This window comes from Scyliorhinus torazame, chromosome 5 (assembly GCF_047496885.1).
Source record: "Scyliorhinus torazame isolate Kashiwa2021f chromosome 5, sScyTor2.1, whole genome shotgun sequence".
Lineage (NCBI taxonomy): Eukaryota > Metazoa > Chordata > Chondrichthyes > Carcharhiniformes > Scyliorhinidae > Scyliorhinus > Scyliorhinus torazame.
In genome coordinates, this window is record NC_092711.1 from 309,832,271 (window position 1) to 309,851,166 (window position 18,896).

General features: G+C 44.0%; 2 protein-coding genes across 5 annotated transcripts in view; both read left to right on the forward strand.

Moving 5' to 3' along the window:
* The window catches only part of commd5 (COMM domain containing 5), a 40,187-nt gene extending 37,785 nt beyond the window's left edge, over positions 1–2,402 (forward strand). For all 3 annotated transcript variants that reach the window (XM_072505905.1, XM_072505906.1, XM_072505907.1), the window contains exon 8: positions 1,377–2,402. In XM_072505905.1, the coding sequence (XP_072362006.1) occupies positions 1,377–1,478 (102 nt within the window). In that variant the 3' untranslated portion in view covers positions 1,479–2,402. The remainder of the gene's footprint in view (positions 1–1,376) is intronic.
* A 12,162-nt stretch (positions 2,403–14,564) lies between these two features.
* LOC140421296 (LON peptidase N-terminal domain and RING finger protein 3-like) overlaps positions 14,565–18,896 on the forward strand; it is a 50,819-nt gene continuing 46,487 nt past the window's right edge. Inside the window, exon 1 of one of the 2 annotated variants that reach the window (XM_072505910.1) lies at positions 14,565–15,366. In XM_072505910.1, the coding sequence (XP_072362011.1) occupies positions 14,637–15,366 (730 nt within the window). In that variant the 5' untranslated portion in view covers positions 14,565–14,636. The remainder of the gene's footprint in view (positions 15,367–18,896) is intronic. The other variant, XM_072505909.1, reaches the window with a different exon arrangement.

An 18,896-nucleotide genomic window follows, 5' to 3' on the forward strand; every position in this document is an offset into this window, starting at 1 on the left:
CTTGACCTAGACTCCCACCAACTCACCGTGTTAAACCGTAGGGTTGTGGGAACTGGTTACTGGGAGCCCAATGCTCCAAGTATATGCCTCGTATATGTCTACATGTTTCCTATGAATTCAAACCTGTTGATTTTGTCCCTTTCTTATTTTTTTTTCTGGCAATGTTACAAATAAATGCAAAACCAATAAAAATATTTGAAGAATCCATACAAACCCTACAGTGCTGAAGGAGGCCATTCAGCCCATCAAGTCTGCACCGACCATCTGAAAGAGCACCCTACCTAGGTCCACTCCTGTAAATCCCACCTAACTTGCACATCTTACCAAGGGGCAATTTATCATGGACAATCCACCTAACCACATCTTTGGACTGTGGGAGCAAACTGGAGCACCCGGAGGAAACCCACACAGACATGGGTAGAACGTGCAAACTCCACACAGTCAGTAACCCAAGGTTGGAATTCAACCCAGGTCCCTGGCGCTATGAGGCAGCAGCGCTAACCCACTGTTCCCTCCTGCAACCTGTTCAATAGATATAGGGCTGAATTCTCCATCAGCGGAATTCTCAATTTCGCCAGCAGCGCACTCAGCGCCCGCGGATTTCCCGACGGGGTGGGGGTGCCCACAATGGGAGATCTCATTGACCAGCTGGCGGGAAGAAGAATCCCACCGCCGTTGGGGGCGCACTACACCAGAAAACGGGTGCGGCGGGATGGAGAATCCCGCCCGTAATCTCTCAGTTCTGCTTTCACCAACATTATGAACACAAACTAAGTTGGAACTTTATTATAATAATAATCTTTATTGTCACAAGTAGGCTTACATTAACACTGCAATGAAGTTACTGTGAAAAGTCCCTCATCGCTACATTCCTTGCCCATTGAAGCAGTTAAGGCTCCTTCATTAAATGTTTTTAAGATAAAGATAGATAGTTTTTCGAAGAATAAAGGGATTAAGGGTTATGGTGTTCGGGCCGGAAAGTGGAGCTGAGTCCACAAAAGATCAGCCATGATCTCATTGAATGGTGGAGCAGGCTGGAAGGGCCAGATGGCCTACTCCTGCTCCTAGTTCTTATGTTCTTATTCTGGTGCCTGTTCGGGTACACAGAAGGAGAATCAAGAATGTCCAAATTACCTAACGGCACGTCTTTCGGGACTTGTGGGAGGAAACCGGAGCGCCCGGAGCAAACCCACGCAGACACACGGAAAACGTGCAGGTAGTGACCCACGCCGGGAATCGAACCTGGTACCCTAGAGCTGTGAAGCAACAGTGCTAACCACTATGCTACCGTGCCACCCAACGTATTTACTTCCAGTGCATTGTTAACAAGTAAATATGTCCATTTTAATTATTTATTGTGCTTTTATGATCTTTAGGTCCAGGTTGCGAAGTTTCAGGAGTTACGGTACAACGTCGCTCTAATCCTGAAGGAAATGAACGACTTGGAAAAAAGAAGCATTCTCAAAATTCAAGATTAGAATATTTCAGACTTGTCATTAAAACAGAACCACAAACCAGGAACTTGCCGATAGCCTTCTATAGGAGACAATCTTGTTTTACTAAAGCTGCCACAGCCAGAGAATCTTTCATTATTTTTAGTACATGTGCAGTTATCCCAGTCGTGACTTATGAACCGAGATCACTGGTGCATCATGGGCTTTTTGAATTGATTCCCAATATTCACCAGCCTTAAAATGTCTGTCCTACAAAGCCAACTTGTATATCTGTTCGCACTGCTGCAACTGGCTTGATAGATTATCTCGAGCCACGCTCTGGCTTCTCAGCCATTGACTTAAAAGGAAACATTTACACTGGCATAAGTGTGGCTTTTGGGGTGGCAAAGAGAGGGAGACCGAAAGTGGAGTAAAATGAAAAAGAAAGGTGCATGAACTGTAATTAGCAATGATAATAATGCATCAGTCAAAGCTGGGAAATGGTTAAAGAATGTAAATCAGGTCAAGTTTTAACATGACCAGCCCCTTTTATGTAAGCTCTTGAGTTGGGCGACCTTTAGCTTGTTGTACAACAGATTCAGTTTCAAATGTAACATAACCTCAAAAGTTGTATAACTGGTAGTTATATAAAGCATCATACTTTTGGCATTCCATTTTTAGTCTGGTTAAGTTTCTGACCAGTGCAGAAACTGATTATTATACTTGGGTCTCCGAACCAAGCAACTGAAAAATCCATCCAGATATTCGGAGTTTATCTTTGTCCGTTATGGAGCGAGTCATCCTGAGCCTAAGGTTTGGAGTCAGACAGGAATTAATGGTGTCAGACCTTTAGACTTGCACTGTATGAACTAGTTTGCTGGAGCCTAAATTCTTTTGTGTCAGTGTCTCTTCCAAAACTGCTGATAGGAACTGAGGCAGGCAATGGAAAAAATAAAGTATTTGAGCGTTTTTTTTTTTGTCTCTTTCTTTCTTTCTCGCGGGGCGGCACGGTGGGGCAGTGGTTAGCACTGCTGCCTCACGGCGCCGAGGACCCCGGTTTGATCCCGGCCCTGGGTCACTGTCCGTGTGGAGTTTGCACATTCTCCGCGTGTCTGCGTGGGTCTCACCCCCACAACCCAAAGATGTGTAGGTTAGGTGGAGTGTCCACGCTAAATTGCCCCTTATTTGGAAATATTAACAAAGAAATAAAAACATTTCTTTCTTTCTCTCTCCCGCTTTATCTCTGCTCATCTCCTAATGGGGTGGACTCTCGCACGAGGAATGTTCCATTGCATCTCTGCCATATGAGCTTTTATGGTGAATGTCAGCCTGCTGATTTACCATGGAGTGCATCACAGCTGACCTCAGAATTGGGTATTTATGAATATAAACTAACAGCAGCTGGGGAACGAGCAGGAAGCTTTGCCAATAATGCTGCTGAAATATTTCTTAACACCATTTCTTTTCTGTTATAATGCCCAAGGTTATACCAATCAATCCTGTGTGCATTCTTCTGTCTTGCATGCATAATGATGTCATTACTTAAACACCAAAATATTGGTTTGACTCATTTGGTAACATGCTCACCTCTGAGTCAGAAGTTTCAACATTCCCACCCCAGTCTCGGGCCTAAGCTGCCACGGCACTGCATTGGGAAGGGAGAGCTGCAGTGTTGACCCTACTACAAAGAGAATTGAATTCTCCCAGTGGCCCCGGCTAATACGTATACCCCAATGGCAATCAGGAAACACTGATTAAATTGTCATTCGTCTAACCTGCCATTCATTGTACGCAAATTGTGTTCACCCACATAAATGTCTCCACTTAATTTGAATCTGTATGGCATGCTTTGGGACATCCTGAGAGATATGGTAGGGTGCAGAAATGTGCATTCTATATACTACCATCCCTTTCAGATTATTTTTGGCTTATATATTCCAGTTTCAAATGTTATAAGACCTCCGAGATTGTATGGCTTGCTCTGTGAGGCATCATGCTTGATTTCTTGTCAGAAAATCTAAGGGACACCGTTTCAAAATAAGGGGTCTCCCATTTAAGACGGCGGTTAGGAGCAATTTCTTCTGAGGATAGTTAGTGTTTAAAATTCACTTCCATAGGGAGTAATGGAGCCTGAGTCAATGAATATATTCAAGGCCGAGTTACTCAGATTTTTGATTGACATGGGGAGTCCAGGGCTTATGGGGATCGGACATGTCCTGATTGAATGGTGGAGCAGGCTTGAGGGACTGAATGATCCATCCCTAATCCTATTTCGTACATTCTTCAGAATTAATATTTAAAGTTGCAGAAATCCTACAGATGTAATACTTTAATATTTCACAAGGGGCTAAATATAAATTGTTGGATGCACAGATTTTTATGCATGACCTTAATTAGCCAAGAGGTTTGTGAAACTTCCTTGTGATGTTTTACTGCTGTTATTTTTTTTTTAAACACTCGAGCGATTGCGAGAAGTCCAGCTTTACTAACCTGAATAATTGCTCGGTTGTCTACAGTGGCCATTACCATTTTTAAATGATTGTTCGCAGAAAGCATCAAGAGATCAAGGCTTTAAAAAGACAGGTGCAATAGAATGATGGAACAACTAATGTACCAGTTATGCTTGAGGGAACCTTAACGTTTGATATTCATTTCCTTTCCCTACTCTTACTTTGAAAATGTATTATTTCAAATGTCTCTGCATCAAACCGTACCTACCCACTTGCTTGTCGATCAAACTGTCCTGTCTTTAAAATAGTCCTTGTCACAATTTCAGGTCACCTGCAATTTTCAGTTATTGTCATTGGACTGGTAATCCAGAGACCCAGGATAATGCTCTGGAGACCTGGGTTCGAATCCCACAATGGCAGATGATGAAATTTGAATTCAATTTTAAAAAATTTTAAAAATTAAAAATATAGAATTAAAAGTCTAATGATGACTATGCCAATTGTTGTAAAATCCTATCTGATTCACTAATGTCCTTAAAGGAAGGAAATACATGTGACTCCAGATCCAGCGATGTGGCTGACTCTTAACTTCCCCCCCCCCCCACTGAAATTGCCGAGCAAACCACTCAGTTCATGGGCAACAAATGCTGGCCCAGTCCAGCGACGCCTTCATCCCAAGAACAAATTTTTAAAATATGTAACACTTTACTTGAGCGATACAAGTTCTTCGTTTATGTTGCATAAAGTAATGGACCAGTATTTGGTGTGAAAATAGCGGTGCCCACTGTTACTTATGCAGAAATGGTAGAGACAGGTTTGCAGTTAAACATAAAACTGCAAAGGTTGCTCTCTTGAGTTGTGCTGCTCCACGTAGCTTCGCGATACCAGCATTTTGCTGCCTGCCATAACATGGAAATACATTGGCGTGACATGGGCAGCACAGTGGTTAGTACTGTTGCTTCCCAGCGCCAGAGTCCCAGGTTCGATTCCCAGCTTGAGTCACTGTCTGTATGCAGTTTGCACGTTCTCCCCGTGTCTGCGTGGGTTTCCTCCGAGTGCTCTGGTTTCCTCCCACAAGTCCCGAAAGACATGCTTGTTTGGTGAATTGGACATTCTGAATTGTCCCTCTGTGTACCGAACAGGAGCCGGCGTGTGGCGACTAGGGGAATTTCACAGGAACTTCATTGCAGTGATAATATATGCCTACTTGTGGCATTAATAAAGATGATTATTGCTGCAATTGCATGCTAGATAGAATGAAACGCATCCGATTAAAGCTTGTTATTTGGGTAAATACCCTTTAACAATGTGGTCAGTGTTATTTCAATTGCTCTGCCAGTGAAAATTAAGTTTAATTTCTTCAGTTATTTTTAGGCATTTTAAAAATATGAAATCTAATTTTAATTTTGCTTCTCAACCCAATCTCTTAGGTGATCTGGTTAGGGACGAATAACCTTTTGTTTGAAGTAGTTTCCATCACTTTGTAATTTTTGGTCACACTGTCAGCCATTCAAAGAATCTAAACAGGCAATGATATATTTGTGTCATGCTACAGAAACTTTGACCTATTATCATTCAGTGCAAGTCTGGACCATTCATGTTTATAAAACACAAGTAAGCTCCAACTCAGTCACTTGCAAAATATTTACCATTCTGGTAAATAACCTTTTACCATATGTCCTATTATCTTGTGGCTACATTCTGTTTAGCTCAGTTGGCTAGACGGCTGGTTCGTGATGCAGAGCTTTGTGTGGGAATCACTCCATAATAGAAAAACTACTTCAGACTCTCATGGTTTAATTATTGAAGCAAGTATTACGGGCCAAGGTTTAGAGAACTCCGAAGTGTATCATGGAGTTCATCTACCCACAACTTTTAATAGATTGTGGTATGGGGAGCACACGGCCCACTCTACAGGTGTGGTACAGCAGAAATGGAAAAGTATTTTTTAAAGCAAAACAATGTTTATTCTATGAACTCAAGTTAACCTTTTTAAAACATACAGTGAACATCTTCGCAACCATTAATTCAAATACAACCCCCAAGAATACAACACGAAGTAATTCTTAAGCTGTCCTTTTAACATCCATAAGACTTAAAAAACAAAACCTTTGAACAGAAGCACATCAAGTTAAAGTCACTACTGAGAGCAGTTATTAGTTTTAAATCACCAAAGGATCAATTTACAGTCTTTAGATTACAGAAAGAGAGACCAATACACCTTCTGGCTGTGACTGCAGCTATCCAGCTCTAAAAACGAAACTAAAACACACCCTGCAGCAAACAGCCTAAAATGAAAGTAAAAGGCTGACCGACAGCCCAGCTCCACCCACACTGACATCACTGATAAACACCCATTTCCTAAAGGTACATTTCTTAAACACCCATTTCTTAAAGGTACTCTCACATGACACAAGTCTAAACTATAAAGCATCACATTATAGGCCTGTCACATTAGCCTTTCTCCATCTTTTCAACCAGGATCCGGGAAAATTATCAGTCAGGTTCCAGCGATTTATCTAGCAGGTTTGAGTCACTTTAGTACCATTTCCTTTTGACTAGTAACCTCCACTGCTATTCAGAAATGATCAAAAGAATGAATAGCTATAAATTTACAACTCATTTGCTGGTACGAAAATTTTGATCGCATGTATTTTGGAATGAGCTACTGATGTTGCAATGGAAGAATCCAGCAGTTGCTCAATGAAGGGAAACAAAATGGGTCATTGGGTACTTAAAATATTTGTTTCATCGGCCATTGTAATGAGATGTTCCTACCCACTCTGCCATGTATCTGGGTCAATTCCGAACAGAACCATTAGTTATTTCTTTACCCCCATCATTTTCAATTGTCTGAATATTTGTGCACTGTCACACACAATGAACAACGCATTCATAAACTGTCCAAAAGCTGGACAGCTAACACCATAGTGATGTATGTAAACAAAGACCTAGTTCTGGCTCTCCCTACCTTGATACCACTTAAGTAGGGCACTGTTGTTTACAATCTCATCTGTTCAATATCCTAGCAGACTGCAGAGCTCATAGCATTTTTCGCTATATGAAACTCACCTTTCACACATTTACGCAGGACTTTTGGGTTCTCTTTCAGAATTTATTTTGATTAGATAGCAGAAGGCTAGTTAGCAGACCTGTGACAATCGAAGGGGCAAGGGTTTTTTTTTTTCAACCTTCACCCCATTGGCTGAGAAAGAGCATACGAAACGGGCAAGGCCAGAAAAGGCGAGTTGAAGGAAAAACTTAATCTTTTTGAAACGTCTTGAAGCACATCAGTTAAAAAAATGGAAAACTTGCATTTATATAATGCCTGTGTTGACCCCAGTGGTGTTTCATAGTATTGCGCAGCCAAGGAAGTGCTTTTGAAGTGTAGTCACTTGTATAAAAAAACGCAATTTAGTTGGGTAGGGTGGCACGGTAGCACAGTGGTTAGCACTGTTGCTTCACAGTGCCAGGGCCCCAGGTTCGATTCCCGGCTTGGGGCACATTCTCCCCCTGTCAGTGTGGGTTTCCTCCGGGTGCTCTGGTTTCCTCCCACAAGTCCCGAAAGACGTGCTTGTTAGGTGAATTGGACATTCTGAATTCTCCCTCTGTGTACCCGAAGAGGCGCTGGAATGTGGCGACTAGGGGTTTTTCACAGTAACTTCATTGCAGTGTTAATGTAAGCCTACTTGTGACAATAATAAAGATTATTATTAGTCAGCCAATTGGCACACATTAAGCTCCCAGTTACTTGATAAACATGATCTGTTTTTCTGATGTTGATTGAACAATAAATGTTGGCCGGGAAAGAGTTGCCTTTCCTGCTCACTTTTGAAAAACGTGCCACCAGATCTTCTAGGTCGAATTGAGAGAGTAGATAGAGCCTCAATTTAACATTGTGTACGAACACCTCCGACAGTGCAGCACTCCCGCAGTGCTGAATCAGGAGTGTCAGCCTTGATTTTTGTGCTCAAGTCAATAGCCAGCTATCAGTTTACAGCTGTTGGTTGAAGGGTGAATATTGGCCAGGACGAAGATGAAATGGCCTGCTCTCCTTCAGAATAGTGCCCAGGGATCTTCTACATTCTCCTGAGAAGAAAGTTGAACCAAATTTGAAGGTGTCATCTGAAAGATGGCACCCCGACAGGGCAGCAGGCATAGTATTGAAGTGGCAGCTTGGATTATGTGTTTTAAGTTCACAAAAAGCAGGACAAATCCAATCTGTTCCTTCAGCTTACTCTCAATCATCAGCAAAGTGGTGGAATGTGTCATCGACAGTGCTATAAAATGACACTTACTCACTAATAAGCTGCTCATCGTTGCCGCTAGGATCTTATTTAGCCTTGATTCAAAGATGGACAATAGAACAGCGTTCTAATGATAATAATCTTCATTATTGTCAGAAGTAGGCTTACATTAATACTGCAATGAAGTTACTGTGAAAATCCCCTAGTCGCCACATCCCAGCACCTGTTCGGGTACACTGAGCGAGAAATCAGAATGTCCAATTCACCTAACAAGCACATCTTTTGGGACTTATGGGAGGAAACGGGAGCACCCGGAGGAAACCCACGCAGTCATGGGGAGAATGTGCAGACTCTGCACAGACAGTGACCCAGGCCGGGAATCGAACCCGGGTCCCTGGAGCTGTGAAGCAACAGTGCTAACCACTGTGCTACAGTACCGCCCAGTCATCAAGACAGATTTATCTGAGGGCGGCATCGAAGAGCTCAAGTAAAAGTGAAGTTAATGGGAATCATGAGTAAAATTGAAGGCAATGGGAATCCTGTGAGTGCTTTTGGGAGGGATTTAAACTAGTTCAGCGGGGGTGGGGGGACAGCATGTTGAGTTTCAAGGGAGTAAAGCAAGGCTGGATGGTCTCTAATGCTAGGAGTATCATAGGTAAGACAGATGAGTTCAGAGCGTGTAGTGACAGAGTGGAGTTGTGATCTTGTTGCCATTACAGAGATGTGGTTGAGGGATGGGCAGGACTGGCAGCTCAACATTCCAGGATCTTCAGATAGGACAGGGGAGGGTGTAAAAGAGGAGGTGGTGATGCATTATTAATTAAGGGGTCTGTTACTGCAGTGAGGAGGGACGATATCTCAGAGGGTCCTGTACTGAGGCTTTGTGGGTAAAAAGGGGGTAGTCACACTGCTGGGAGTGTATAATAGTCAACAGAGGAGCAGATCTGTAAACAATTCACTGGGATGTGTAAAAGCAAGAAAAGAGTAATGAATTATATTAGGGGATTTCAACTTTCCCAACATTAATTGGAATAGTCACATTGGAAAGAGAGAGCAGATTTCTTGAAATGTATTCAAGAGAGCTTTTTATATCAACATGTAAAAGGGATGGTGCAGTGTTGGATCTAGTTCAGGGAAACAAAGCCGGACAGGTGTTTGAGGTAGGAGTGGGGGAGCATTTTAGTGGTAGCAACCACGACACTACATTTTAAATTTGTCATCGAAAAGAAAAAAATATGGTCTGTAAAAAAAGGGTTTTGGATTGGGGGTCGGCTGATTTTATTAAAATGAGGCCGGATCTGGCCAAGTAGACTGGGAACAGCTACTTCTGGGTAACTCTACAGCAGAACTGGGGGGTGCGTTCAAAATGGAATTGGTGAGAATACAGATCCAACATGTTCCCTTTAGGGTGAAATGTAGGAGCAACAAGCCCAGAAAGCCCTGGATGTCAAGACTGGATCAGAAGGAAAAGAGGGGCTTTTAACAGGTACAAAAGGAGCTGATCTACAGGGGCCCTCGTGGAGTACAGAAAGCACAGGGGGGAACTCAAAAAAGCAATTAGGAGAGCAAAGAGCGAAAAAACACTGGCAGGTAAGATTAGAAAAAAATCCCAAAATATTCCATAAGCATACCAAGGGGAAGTGGATATCCAGGGAAAGAGTAGGACCAATTAGGGAGCAAGGGGGTAATCTGTGCATCGAGCCAGATGACATTGGTAGGGTGTTCAACAAGTATTTTACATCTGCCTTCACTTTGGAAAAGGAGGATGTGGGTACAGAATTCAGACAGCGGGACTGTGAGGTTCTTGAGCAGTTTGATATAGGGACTAAGGAGGTACTGGAGGTTTTAAATGTGGACAAATCCCCAGGTCCAGATGAGTTGTATTCCAGGCAGGTGTAGGAGGCAAGGGAGGAAATTACAGGGGCTCACTCATATTTTTAATTCTTCTCTGGCCGCATGGGAGGTATCAAAGGAGAAGAGGACAGCTAATGTTGTTTCACTTTTCAAAAAGGGTGGTAGAGATAAGGCAGGGAATTGCAGACCGGCGAGTCTCACATCAGTGGTAGAGAAACTATTGAAGAACATTCTGAAGCACAGAATCAATCTCCACTTGGAATGGCATGTCAGAGTGTAGTCATGCCTAACAAATTTGACTGAATGTTTGGAGATGGAAAAACTGGCAAACATTGTTTTTGTAACGAATAAACCATGTCAAAACTCCTCTTTGTATGACTTTTTGATATCTGTATGTGTCTCCCTCTGTGTCGTTTGCACGTTCTCCCCGTGTGTGCGTGGGTTTCCTCCGGGTGCTCCAGTTTCCTCCCATAGTCCAAAGATGTGCAGGTTAGGTGGATTGGCCATGCTAAATTGCCCCTTAGTGTCCAAAGGTTAGATGGAGTGAGGACAGGGGAATGGGCCTATTCAGGATGCTCTTTTGCAGGGTTGATCCGGACTTGATGGGCTGAATGGCCTCATTCCGCACTGTAGGGATTCTATGATTCTGTCATGTGAGGAGCAGTTGAGGACTCTGGGTCTGTACTCGTTGGAGTTTAGAAGGGTGAGGGGGGATCTTATTGAAACTTACAGGATACTGAGGGGCCTGGATAGAGTGGATGTAGAGAGGATGTTTTCACTAGTAGGAAAAACTAGAACTGAGGGCACAGCCTCAGACTGAAGGGACGATCCTTTAAAACAGGGATGAGGAGGAATTTCTTCAGCCAGAGGGTGCTGAATCTGTGGAACTCTTTGCTGCAGAAGGCTGTGGAGGCCAAATCACTGAGAGCCTTCAAGACAGAGATAGATAGGTTCTTGATTAATAAGGGGATCAGGCATCATGGGGAGAAGGCAGGAGATGGGGATGAGAAACATATCAGCCATGATTGAACAGAGTAGCAGACACAACGGGCCAAATGGCCAATTCTGCTCCTATATCTTATGGTCTTGGTGTGTAGATGAAGGTAGTGCAGGAAGGTCAGAAGTAGAGATGTTTGCTGACAATGGCAGGGTTCAGTTCAATTCACATCTGAACAAATAATATTTACCCCGACAAGTGCCAACCAACAACCATTTCCAGAACGAGAAAGTCTACCCATCACCTCCACTTGACATTCAACACAATTACCAATGTCGAAGTCCCCATCAGCAAATTGGGGGTTACCGTTGACCAGAAACTGAAATGAACCAGCTACATAATACTGTCACAGGCTGGACATTCTGCCGTGACTAAATCACCTCCTGACCCCGCAAAACGTGTCCACCATCTACAAGGCACATGTCGGGAGTGCACAAGTCAGGAATGTGATGGAATGCTCTCTTGCCTGGATGAGTGCAGCTTCAACAACACTCAATAAGCTTGACACCATCCAGGAAGAAGCCAAACTCTTGACTGGCATCTCATCGACCACCATATACATTCACTCCCTCCACTATTGACCTACAGTGGCTGCAGTGTGAACCAAGTGCACAATGCACTGCAGCAACTCTCCAAGGCTCCTTCCTGCAACATCTACCTGTTAGAAAGACAAGAATAGTTGGTGCATAGGATCACCAACCCCTCCAGATCATACCATTCTGACATGGGTGTATATCACCATTTATTCAATGTTGTTGGCTCAAAATCCTGCTATCCCCTTCCTAACAGCACCGTGTAGACATGTGTATATACCACCACATGAATTACAGCGGTTTTGGAAGACAATTTGGCTCCACCTTCTCAGTGAACATTAGGACTGGACAACAATGTTGACCATGCTTGTGGTACCACATCCTGTGAATATATTTTTAAGAAAATCTCTGGAGCAGGGAGTTGAACCCACAGCTTTCTGATTTGGATGTAAACCACAGCTGGTATTGCCAGCTATCCACACATATTTCGACCCAGAATCATAGACCCGTACAGTGCAGAAGGAGGCCATTTGGTCCATTAAGTCTGCACTGGCCCTCGGAAAGAGCACCCTACTTAAATCCACTCCTCACCCTATCCCGGTAACCCAGTAACCCCACCTAATCTTTTGGACACTAAGAGGTAATTTAGCATAGCCAATCCATCTAACTTGCACATTTGTGGGAGGAAACCGGAGTACCTGGCGGAAGACCCACACAGACCCAGGAGAAAGCGCAGACTTCCACACAGTCACACAAGGCTGGAATTGAACTTGGGACCCTGAAGCTGTGAGGCAGCAGTACTAACCACTGTGCACCATGCTGTCCCAGCAAACATTTGCCACTATCTTATGCCATCTCCTAATTTTTCTGCCTAATCAAGTTACTGATATAAACCCTTTTGTGAATCGTTAAGTTGGAATTTGACAACATAACACATGCAAATATGGAGCCTTACCCAAGGAACCTTTCAACATCCTCACTTCCATATAATTTGTGTGGATTTCACTGCCTCCCCCACCTTGAGTTCAAAGATTGGGACCTGATTGGTATAATGCAGTTACATGATTCAAGTTGTGGTGATGTTCGAGAGCGCGTTGTGATGCTTTGCATGTGCGACAGAGAGAAATCAAGTTCTCAACCAAAATAGAAGCACAATTATGTAACCAGTTTTCTAAAGTCAAAGCTTTTTTTGGCCAGATCATTTCAAGCTTTTTATTGGGGAAACTAAACTACATTTCCTTGCTCGTGTCACTATTATGCATCTGATTCCGACAAAGCTCTCGATTTAAAAAAATTAAATTTCTGATCAAGTATCATCGGCGACCACCGGGATTTGTCCTGTTTATATTTGAATATTTACACATTCTTGCAGACATTTCAGGCGTGTTGAGATTGCTAATTCGACAGGTCAAAGAGGTTGGTTTTATTGATTTCAATTTATGGCACCTCTGTTAAACTAAGTAATTCTTCCAGAGAGAAAAAAAATCACCTGCCTCCTCTTATCTCTAGCCTCCTTTTGTTTTCTCAGATCTACCGCATAAAAAAGTTCCAGCACAATAGTTTAGACGTTTTATGTAAAAGGACACACTGTGTGTCAGTACCTTATATAAGGGGTGATGTAATCTACATACCACACAGACACTCGACAAACGGGGAGAATATTCCTGGAACAAAAAGTTACCCCTGATCAGAAATGTTGGTGGAAATTATTAACAGAAAGTTTCACAAAAATATGCGCGTTTTTTTTCTTCTTTTTTGCAGACCAGGAGGATGCCGTATCTGTTCCATGGTTATTATTGAGATTTGCCAGCCCAGTATGTTTCCAGTTTTAATAACAAAACAGTCGGGAGTAATTGACGCGCCACTTTGAAACAACATCACCCCCCCCCCCCCTTCCTCCGGAACGACAGGGGCTGCAAAGACACAGATCGGCGTTGGCGAGCTGTTATTGATATGATGCTTGGGCGGTGAGCACCCAGATTGTGGCGATGGCGCATTGGGTTCAGACTTGGCTGTCTTTGCGCGCAAATTGAATATTGAAATCCGGCCAGTGGATGTGTACGCACACTGACACAGCTCGCCGAGCTTGGCGGTTAACAGATGACTTGTCACAGCTTCAAGGGCAGCAAACAAGATGCAGCTTTTAAACGTGGTGAGATAGAGAGTAGAGAGATAGAGCGGTAGAGAGAGATATAGAGGTAGAGAGAAAGATAGAGAGGTAGAGAGAGAGAGATTGAAAGATAGATGTTGAGAGAGAGAAATAGAGAAAGATAGAGAGAAAGGGAGAGAGCGAGGCAGAGATAGAGAGGTAGAGATAGAGAGATAGACAGCGGGATCGAGAGGTAGAGTTGGATAGAGAGTAGAGATAGATAGAGAGAGGTAGAGTTGGATAGAGAGAGAAAGGTGGAGAGGTAGAGAGATGTGTCAATCCTACAAGTCTTCCCTCGAAATAATTCAAAATAAACAATGTTACAGAACTTGCTGGTTTTGTAACAGTCTGACTCAGGCCAATGGGAGGCGGTGGACGGGTGTCATGTGATGCCGCTTTATGTAACACTTTTTTTCCCATTGTGGATCGGGTTGTGTGCTCCATCGGAATTGGGCAGGAGGCGGGAGAGGGGCAGAGACAGGAGGGAGAGGGCGAGGGGCAAAGATAGGAGGGAGAGGGACAGAGACAGGAGGGAGAGGGAGAGACAGGAGGGAGAGGGAGAGACAGGAGGGAGAGAGAGAGGGGCAGAGGGAGAGTGGCAGGAGGGAGAGGGGCAGAGAGGAGGGGGAGAGGGACAGAAAGGAGGGGGAGAGGGACAGAGAGGAGGGGAGAGGGACAGAGAGGAGGGGGAGAGGGACAGAGAGGAGGGGGAGAGGGACAGAGAGGAGGGGAGAGGGACAGAGAGGAGGGAGAGAGGGACAGAGAGGAGGGAGAGGGGGACAGAGAGGAGGGAGAGGGGGACAGAGAGGAGGGAGAGGGGGACAGAGAGGAGGGAGAGGGGGACAGAGAGGAGGGAGAGGGACAGAGAGGAGGGAGAGGGAGGGAGAGAGAGGGGCAGCAGCAGGAGGGAGAGGGGGAGTGCAGGGTGGTATAAAGGGACCCAGCTGCACACACTCACTCAGACACACTCACCATGAGCGCTGTGAGGCTGAGCAGGGGCAGTTTGCTGGGCTTTGTGTTGGAGGAGGCTGGCGGTGGCCTGGTGCCGTCCCCGGGAGCGGCTGCAGGAGGAGGAGGCGGCGGCCGGGTGGAGGAGCTGCTGCTGGGGCTGGCGGCCGGGGCGCGGAGCTTGCAGCTGGCCGCCGAGCTGTCCCGGTGGCGGCGGGAGAAGGAGGAAGCTGCCGGCCAGGCGGAGCAGGAGGAGGAGATGCTGCAGCGAGCCCACCGCCTGGTGCTGGCAGGCCGGCTGGGCGAGGCGCTGGGCGAGTACCAGCTGCTGGCGCGGCGGGGCAGCCTGCGAGCCGAGCACCTGCACCTCCTGGCCGGCTACCTGGCGGAGAGGGTGAGGGGCAGCCTGGGCTGGGCGGAGGGCCAGCCGCCGGGCAAGGGCTTGCTGAGCTGCCTGCAGTGCACCGGCACCCTGTTCCAGCCGGTCACCCTGCGCTGCGGCCACACCTACTGTAAGAAGTGCCTGGAGAAGGAGCGAGCCAGCCAGCCAGCCTCCAACCCCTGCTGCAAAGTTTGCAGAGAGAAACTCCCCACTGCCGGCGCCTATAGAATCAACGTGGTTCTAAACAGTTTCGTAGGCAAGTACTTCCCGGCAGAGAGCAGGGCACTAACTCTTAGACACGAAGGGAACGTCTTGTACAAGAAAAATAAACCGCTGGCTGCCTTACAGAAATATCACCAAGCAATTGCGTTAGGTAATGTGCAATCTATTCTCTCTCTTTTAATTTCTTTTTAACCTTTTTTTTGGCAGAGACTGTGAATTGGGGCCATTGAACACGTCTGTGTGCTTTTAAAAAAGTTTGCAAGGAGACAAGTGTCCAGGGTTGACTTCCAAGCGAAATGGTTGATTTGTGAAGGTTGCACAGTTGGATGGGTTGGCAGGGGAAAGAGCCAGCTGCCTTGCAGAATCGCCAGGGGGGGGGGGGGGGGGAAGGTTCCGGGCTAAGGTGGCAGTTTAAATCGATGACATGTTTCAGGGCGGGTTGCATAAGGTCCTACCTTTTTGACTGTCCTGTGGTTCGGTAACAGCTGTTGTGTAACATTAGTGGAAAAACTGGGTCAAACAAAAATATTCACCATCTGAAGCACCCAAATTTGCATTTCAGCCTTTTAAATGAGAGTGCACACCAATAGGGGAATTTAAAACGCATGGTTTAAGGTTCGCTGTATAGCAGAATTAACTTCAAATCTTCTCTTGAACCAGCTTTCAAAGGGCTGATGGCTGCAGTTATCTCGAACTCTAGAGAGTTTTTAGATCACCCTTATTCTTAATGCGTGGGCGATGCGTTGGAATCCAGCTTAAAAGTTAGAGTTCATCTTTCTAATAATACCACTTACCTCATCCTCTTGAGCAAAAAAGGCCCCTTTAGAAAACAAACTTACTCATCTTGGAGCTGTGGAGATAACTCCTGATAAGGTGGAAGCAGAAAGTGCCGATTTAAAAACCTGGCAGCGTCTGTGGAGAGAAACAAAGTTAAGGTTTTGACTTCTTCGGAACTGATATGACTTTTTGGAGTTTTGCAGAAGACCCAAACTTGCTGACTGTTTTTCTCTCTCCACAGTTGCTGCCAGACCTGCTGAGTTTTCCCAGCGCTTTCTGCTTTCATTTAGGATCTCCAGCACCTGCAATAATTGTGCTCTTTGTTACCCTGGTGAGATGGATTGACTCCTGAAGTCCAGAAGCTTATCACAGGGCAGCACATTGGCAAAGCAGTTTTGCAAACTGTCACAAAGCTACCAAAGTGTAATATGTGATACGACGATTTAATGCTGACAGTCTGAAACTGCAGTCATCTGAATTTTTGACAAAACTGACCAAGCACAAATTAAATTATAACTGCCTCTCCCATGTAATTTTGAAACACAGTTTAACGATCATTGAAATTTTGACCAGCACAGGCCTGCTGACTTTCTTCGGAATTAAAGAGGGTCTGATCTTGCCTGTAAATTAACAGTAATACAACTTTAATTGAGAAATAAAGGGGTACAGGCTTGCTTTGATTTGGCGTTCAACAGCCATACTCGAGGGAAAATAAAATAAATGCTGGAAATGCTCAGCAGGTCAGCAGCATCTTGGAGAGAAACAGAGTTAATGTTTCAGCTCAATGACCTTTCACCAGTTCTGATGAAAGACTATCGACCTGAACCATTAACTCTGTTTCTCTCTTTCTAGGTGCTCCAGACCTGCTGAGTATTTGCAGCATTCTTTGCTCTTATTTTGAATTTCCAGCATTCAGTGTTTTGCCTTTGTATTAGCCATTTATAAGAAATTAGTTATACAACACTTTTCCATTCTTACGCGGGATTAGGGCATCTTTGGGAAGCCAGCATTTGTTGCCCAAGCCTAATTGCCCGTGGGAAATGTGTAAATATCGAAAGCACACTTCAGATTTTTTAATTTGCTGGACTCATCCCTTGGTCAAGGTATTTATTACAAGGTGATGATAATTCGCCCCTCAACTGGGTCAAAGACATCTAACTAACTTTTATAATCTTATACTAACCTGGGTATTTAAGGTACATGTTACTTTTGTAATTGATGGATATCCGACTTAAGTATTTTACTGTAAAAATATTTAGATTTAAAAATTGGATTCTCTACTAGAATTCAGATTGTACTTTCTATCTTTTCCTAGAACTATTAATGTTGCGATTAACTGTTTCATCAAACTATTAATTACATGTTTGGTTGTTTAATAAACTTCTATATAGTTTAGAAATTATTTTGTCTCACATTGTTTTCTGGATCGCAAACTTGTGAACCCCATCTCTGTACACTCTTTGCTGGAGAGGTACAGTACTGAGGAGAGATTCCCAGAAGAGATTCCCAGATGCCCACAATATCCAGGATATTGTAATGCAGCTAAAATCTGATTTAAAAAAAAAAGCTTTCTGGAGGAAGGTAATACACTCAGCTGCTTCTTTTCCTTTGGGCAAGTAGAAATAAACCTTCAGATCTATTCGGTGTCTTCAGGGGTTGTCTTTCTTAACCTTAAGTTGTGAGTGATGATCTGAGTACTATACCCGATCTGGCATGGTCCAAAAAGGGACTACGATTATAATCCACCACAACAAAACAGATAATGAGTCAGCGAGACAGTAAAATGTGCTTCCCTGTCACTGCTGTAGATACAGTGCTACGATTCCCTTTTGAAAACCTCAGTTGGAAGAGGACAAGTCAGCGATTAACCCATCAAGTCTAAAAGAAATTCACAATAGGTGAAGCTTTATATCTAACCACTCACCTTGACTCCTTCAGTAATAGCTATATGATCTCCTGCAACAGGAGAAAAAACAGGGCCAAGAGGGGGAACAACACTGGGAAATTCCTCATTGACCCCCTCACCTCACTTTGCTGAATACAATGTCTCATCCAGTATCTAGACTGAGTTGGTAAAATGTAGCCAACTCAAACAAGCCACTATGGGCAAAATGATTCAAAACATGCCACCTTCGGAATGCATCTCGAGCACTTTGCCATCTGGGCAATGAGTGACGGGCACTTCCTTTTAATCCTTCGCCGGATGAACCCATCAGATCTTGATATGGTCACCACAAGAAAAATTCAGCTGTATCATGCATTCTCAAATTAAAATTAGTGGGTGGAGAGGAACATCAAATTTCCATCTTCCAAAAGGAAATGCGTAGATGAAGGACGTTCCTCTTGAAAGTTCAGTTATTGCAAGTTTGGTCCCATTATCCTACCTGAAGAGGTGAGGTTGAAGAAAATGTTTGGACCACACAAGCTGTTTACTGTTTTGAGGCATGAATCAAGATTAAATGGTTTAGATAGTCACATGTTTTATTTATTCCTGATTTGTAGTTTTGATTGACCAAGGACTGTGAAATAATGAGTGAATGTTCGCAATATGATTGCTCATACAATGCATTCCCGAAATTACATTTTATTGCAGCGGAATCTATCTGTAATATGGATTGGCATTTGAAAGAAGGTTTCCATTGTTGCAATTCTTTTATTGCTTTACATGTGCATGACTATAAGTATTGTAGCATTATGTGGCTTTTTGATAATGATGGTGGATTGGATTGGATTTGTTTATTGTCACGTGTACCGAGGTACAGTGAAAAGTATTTTTCTGCGAGCAGCTCAACAGATCATTAAGTACATGGGAAGAAAAGGGAATAAAAGAAAATACATAATAGGGCAACACAAGGTATACAATGTAACTACATAACACCAGCATGTTTTATAATTGCTTTGTTC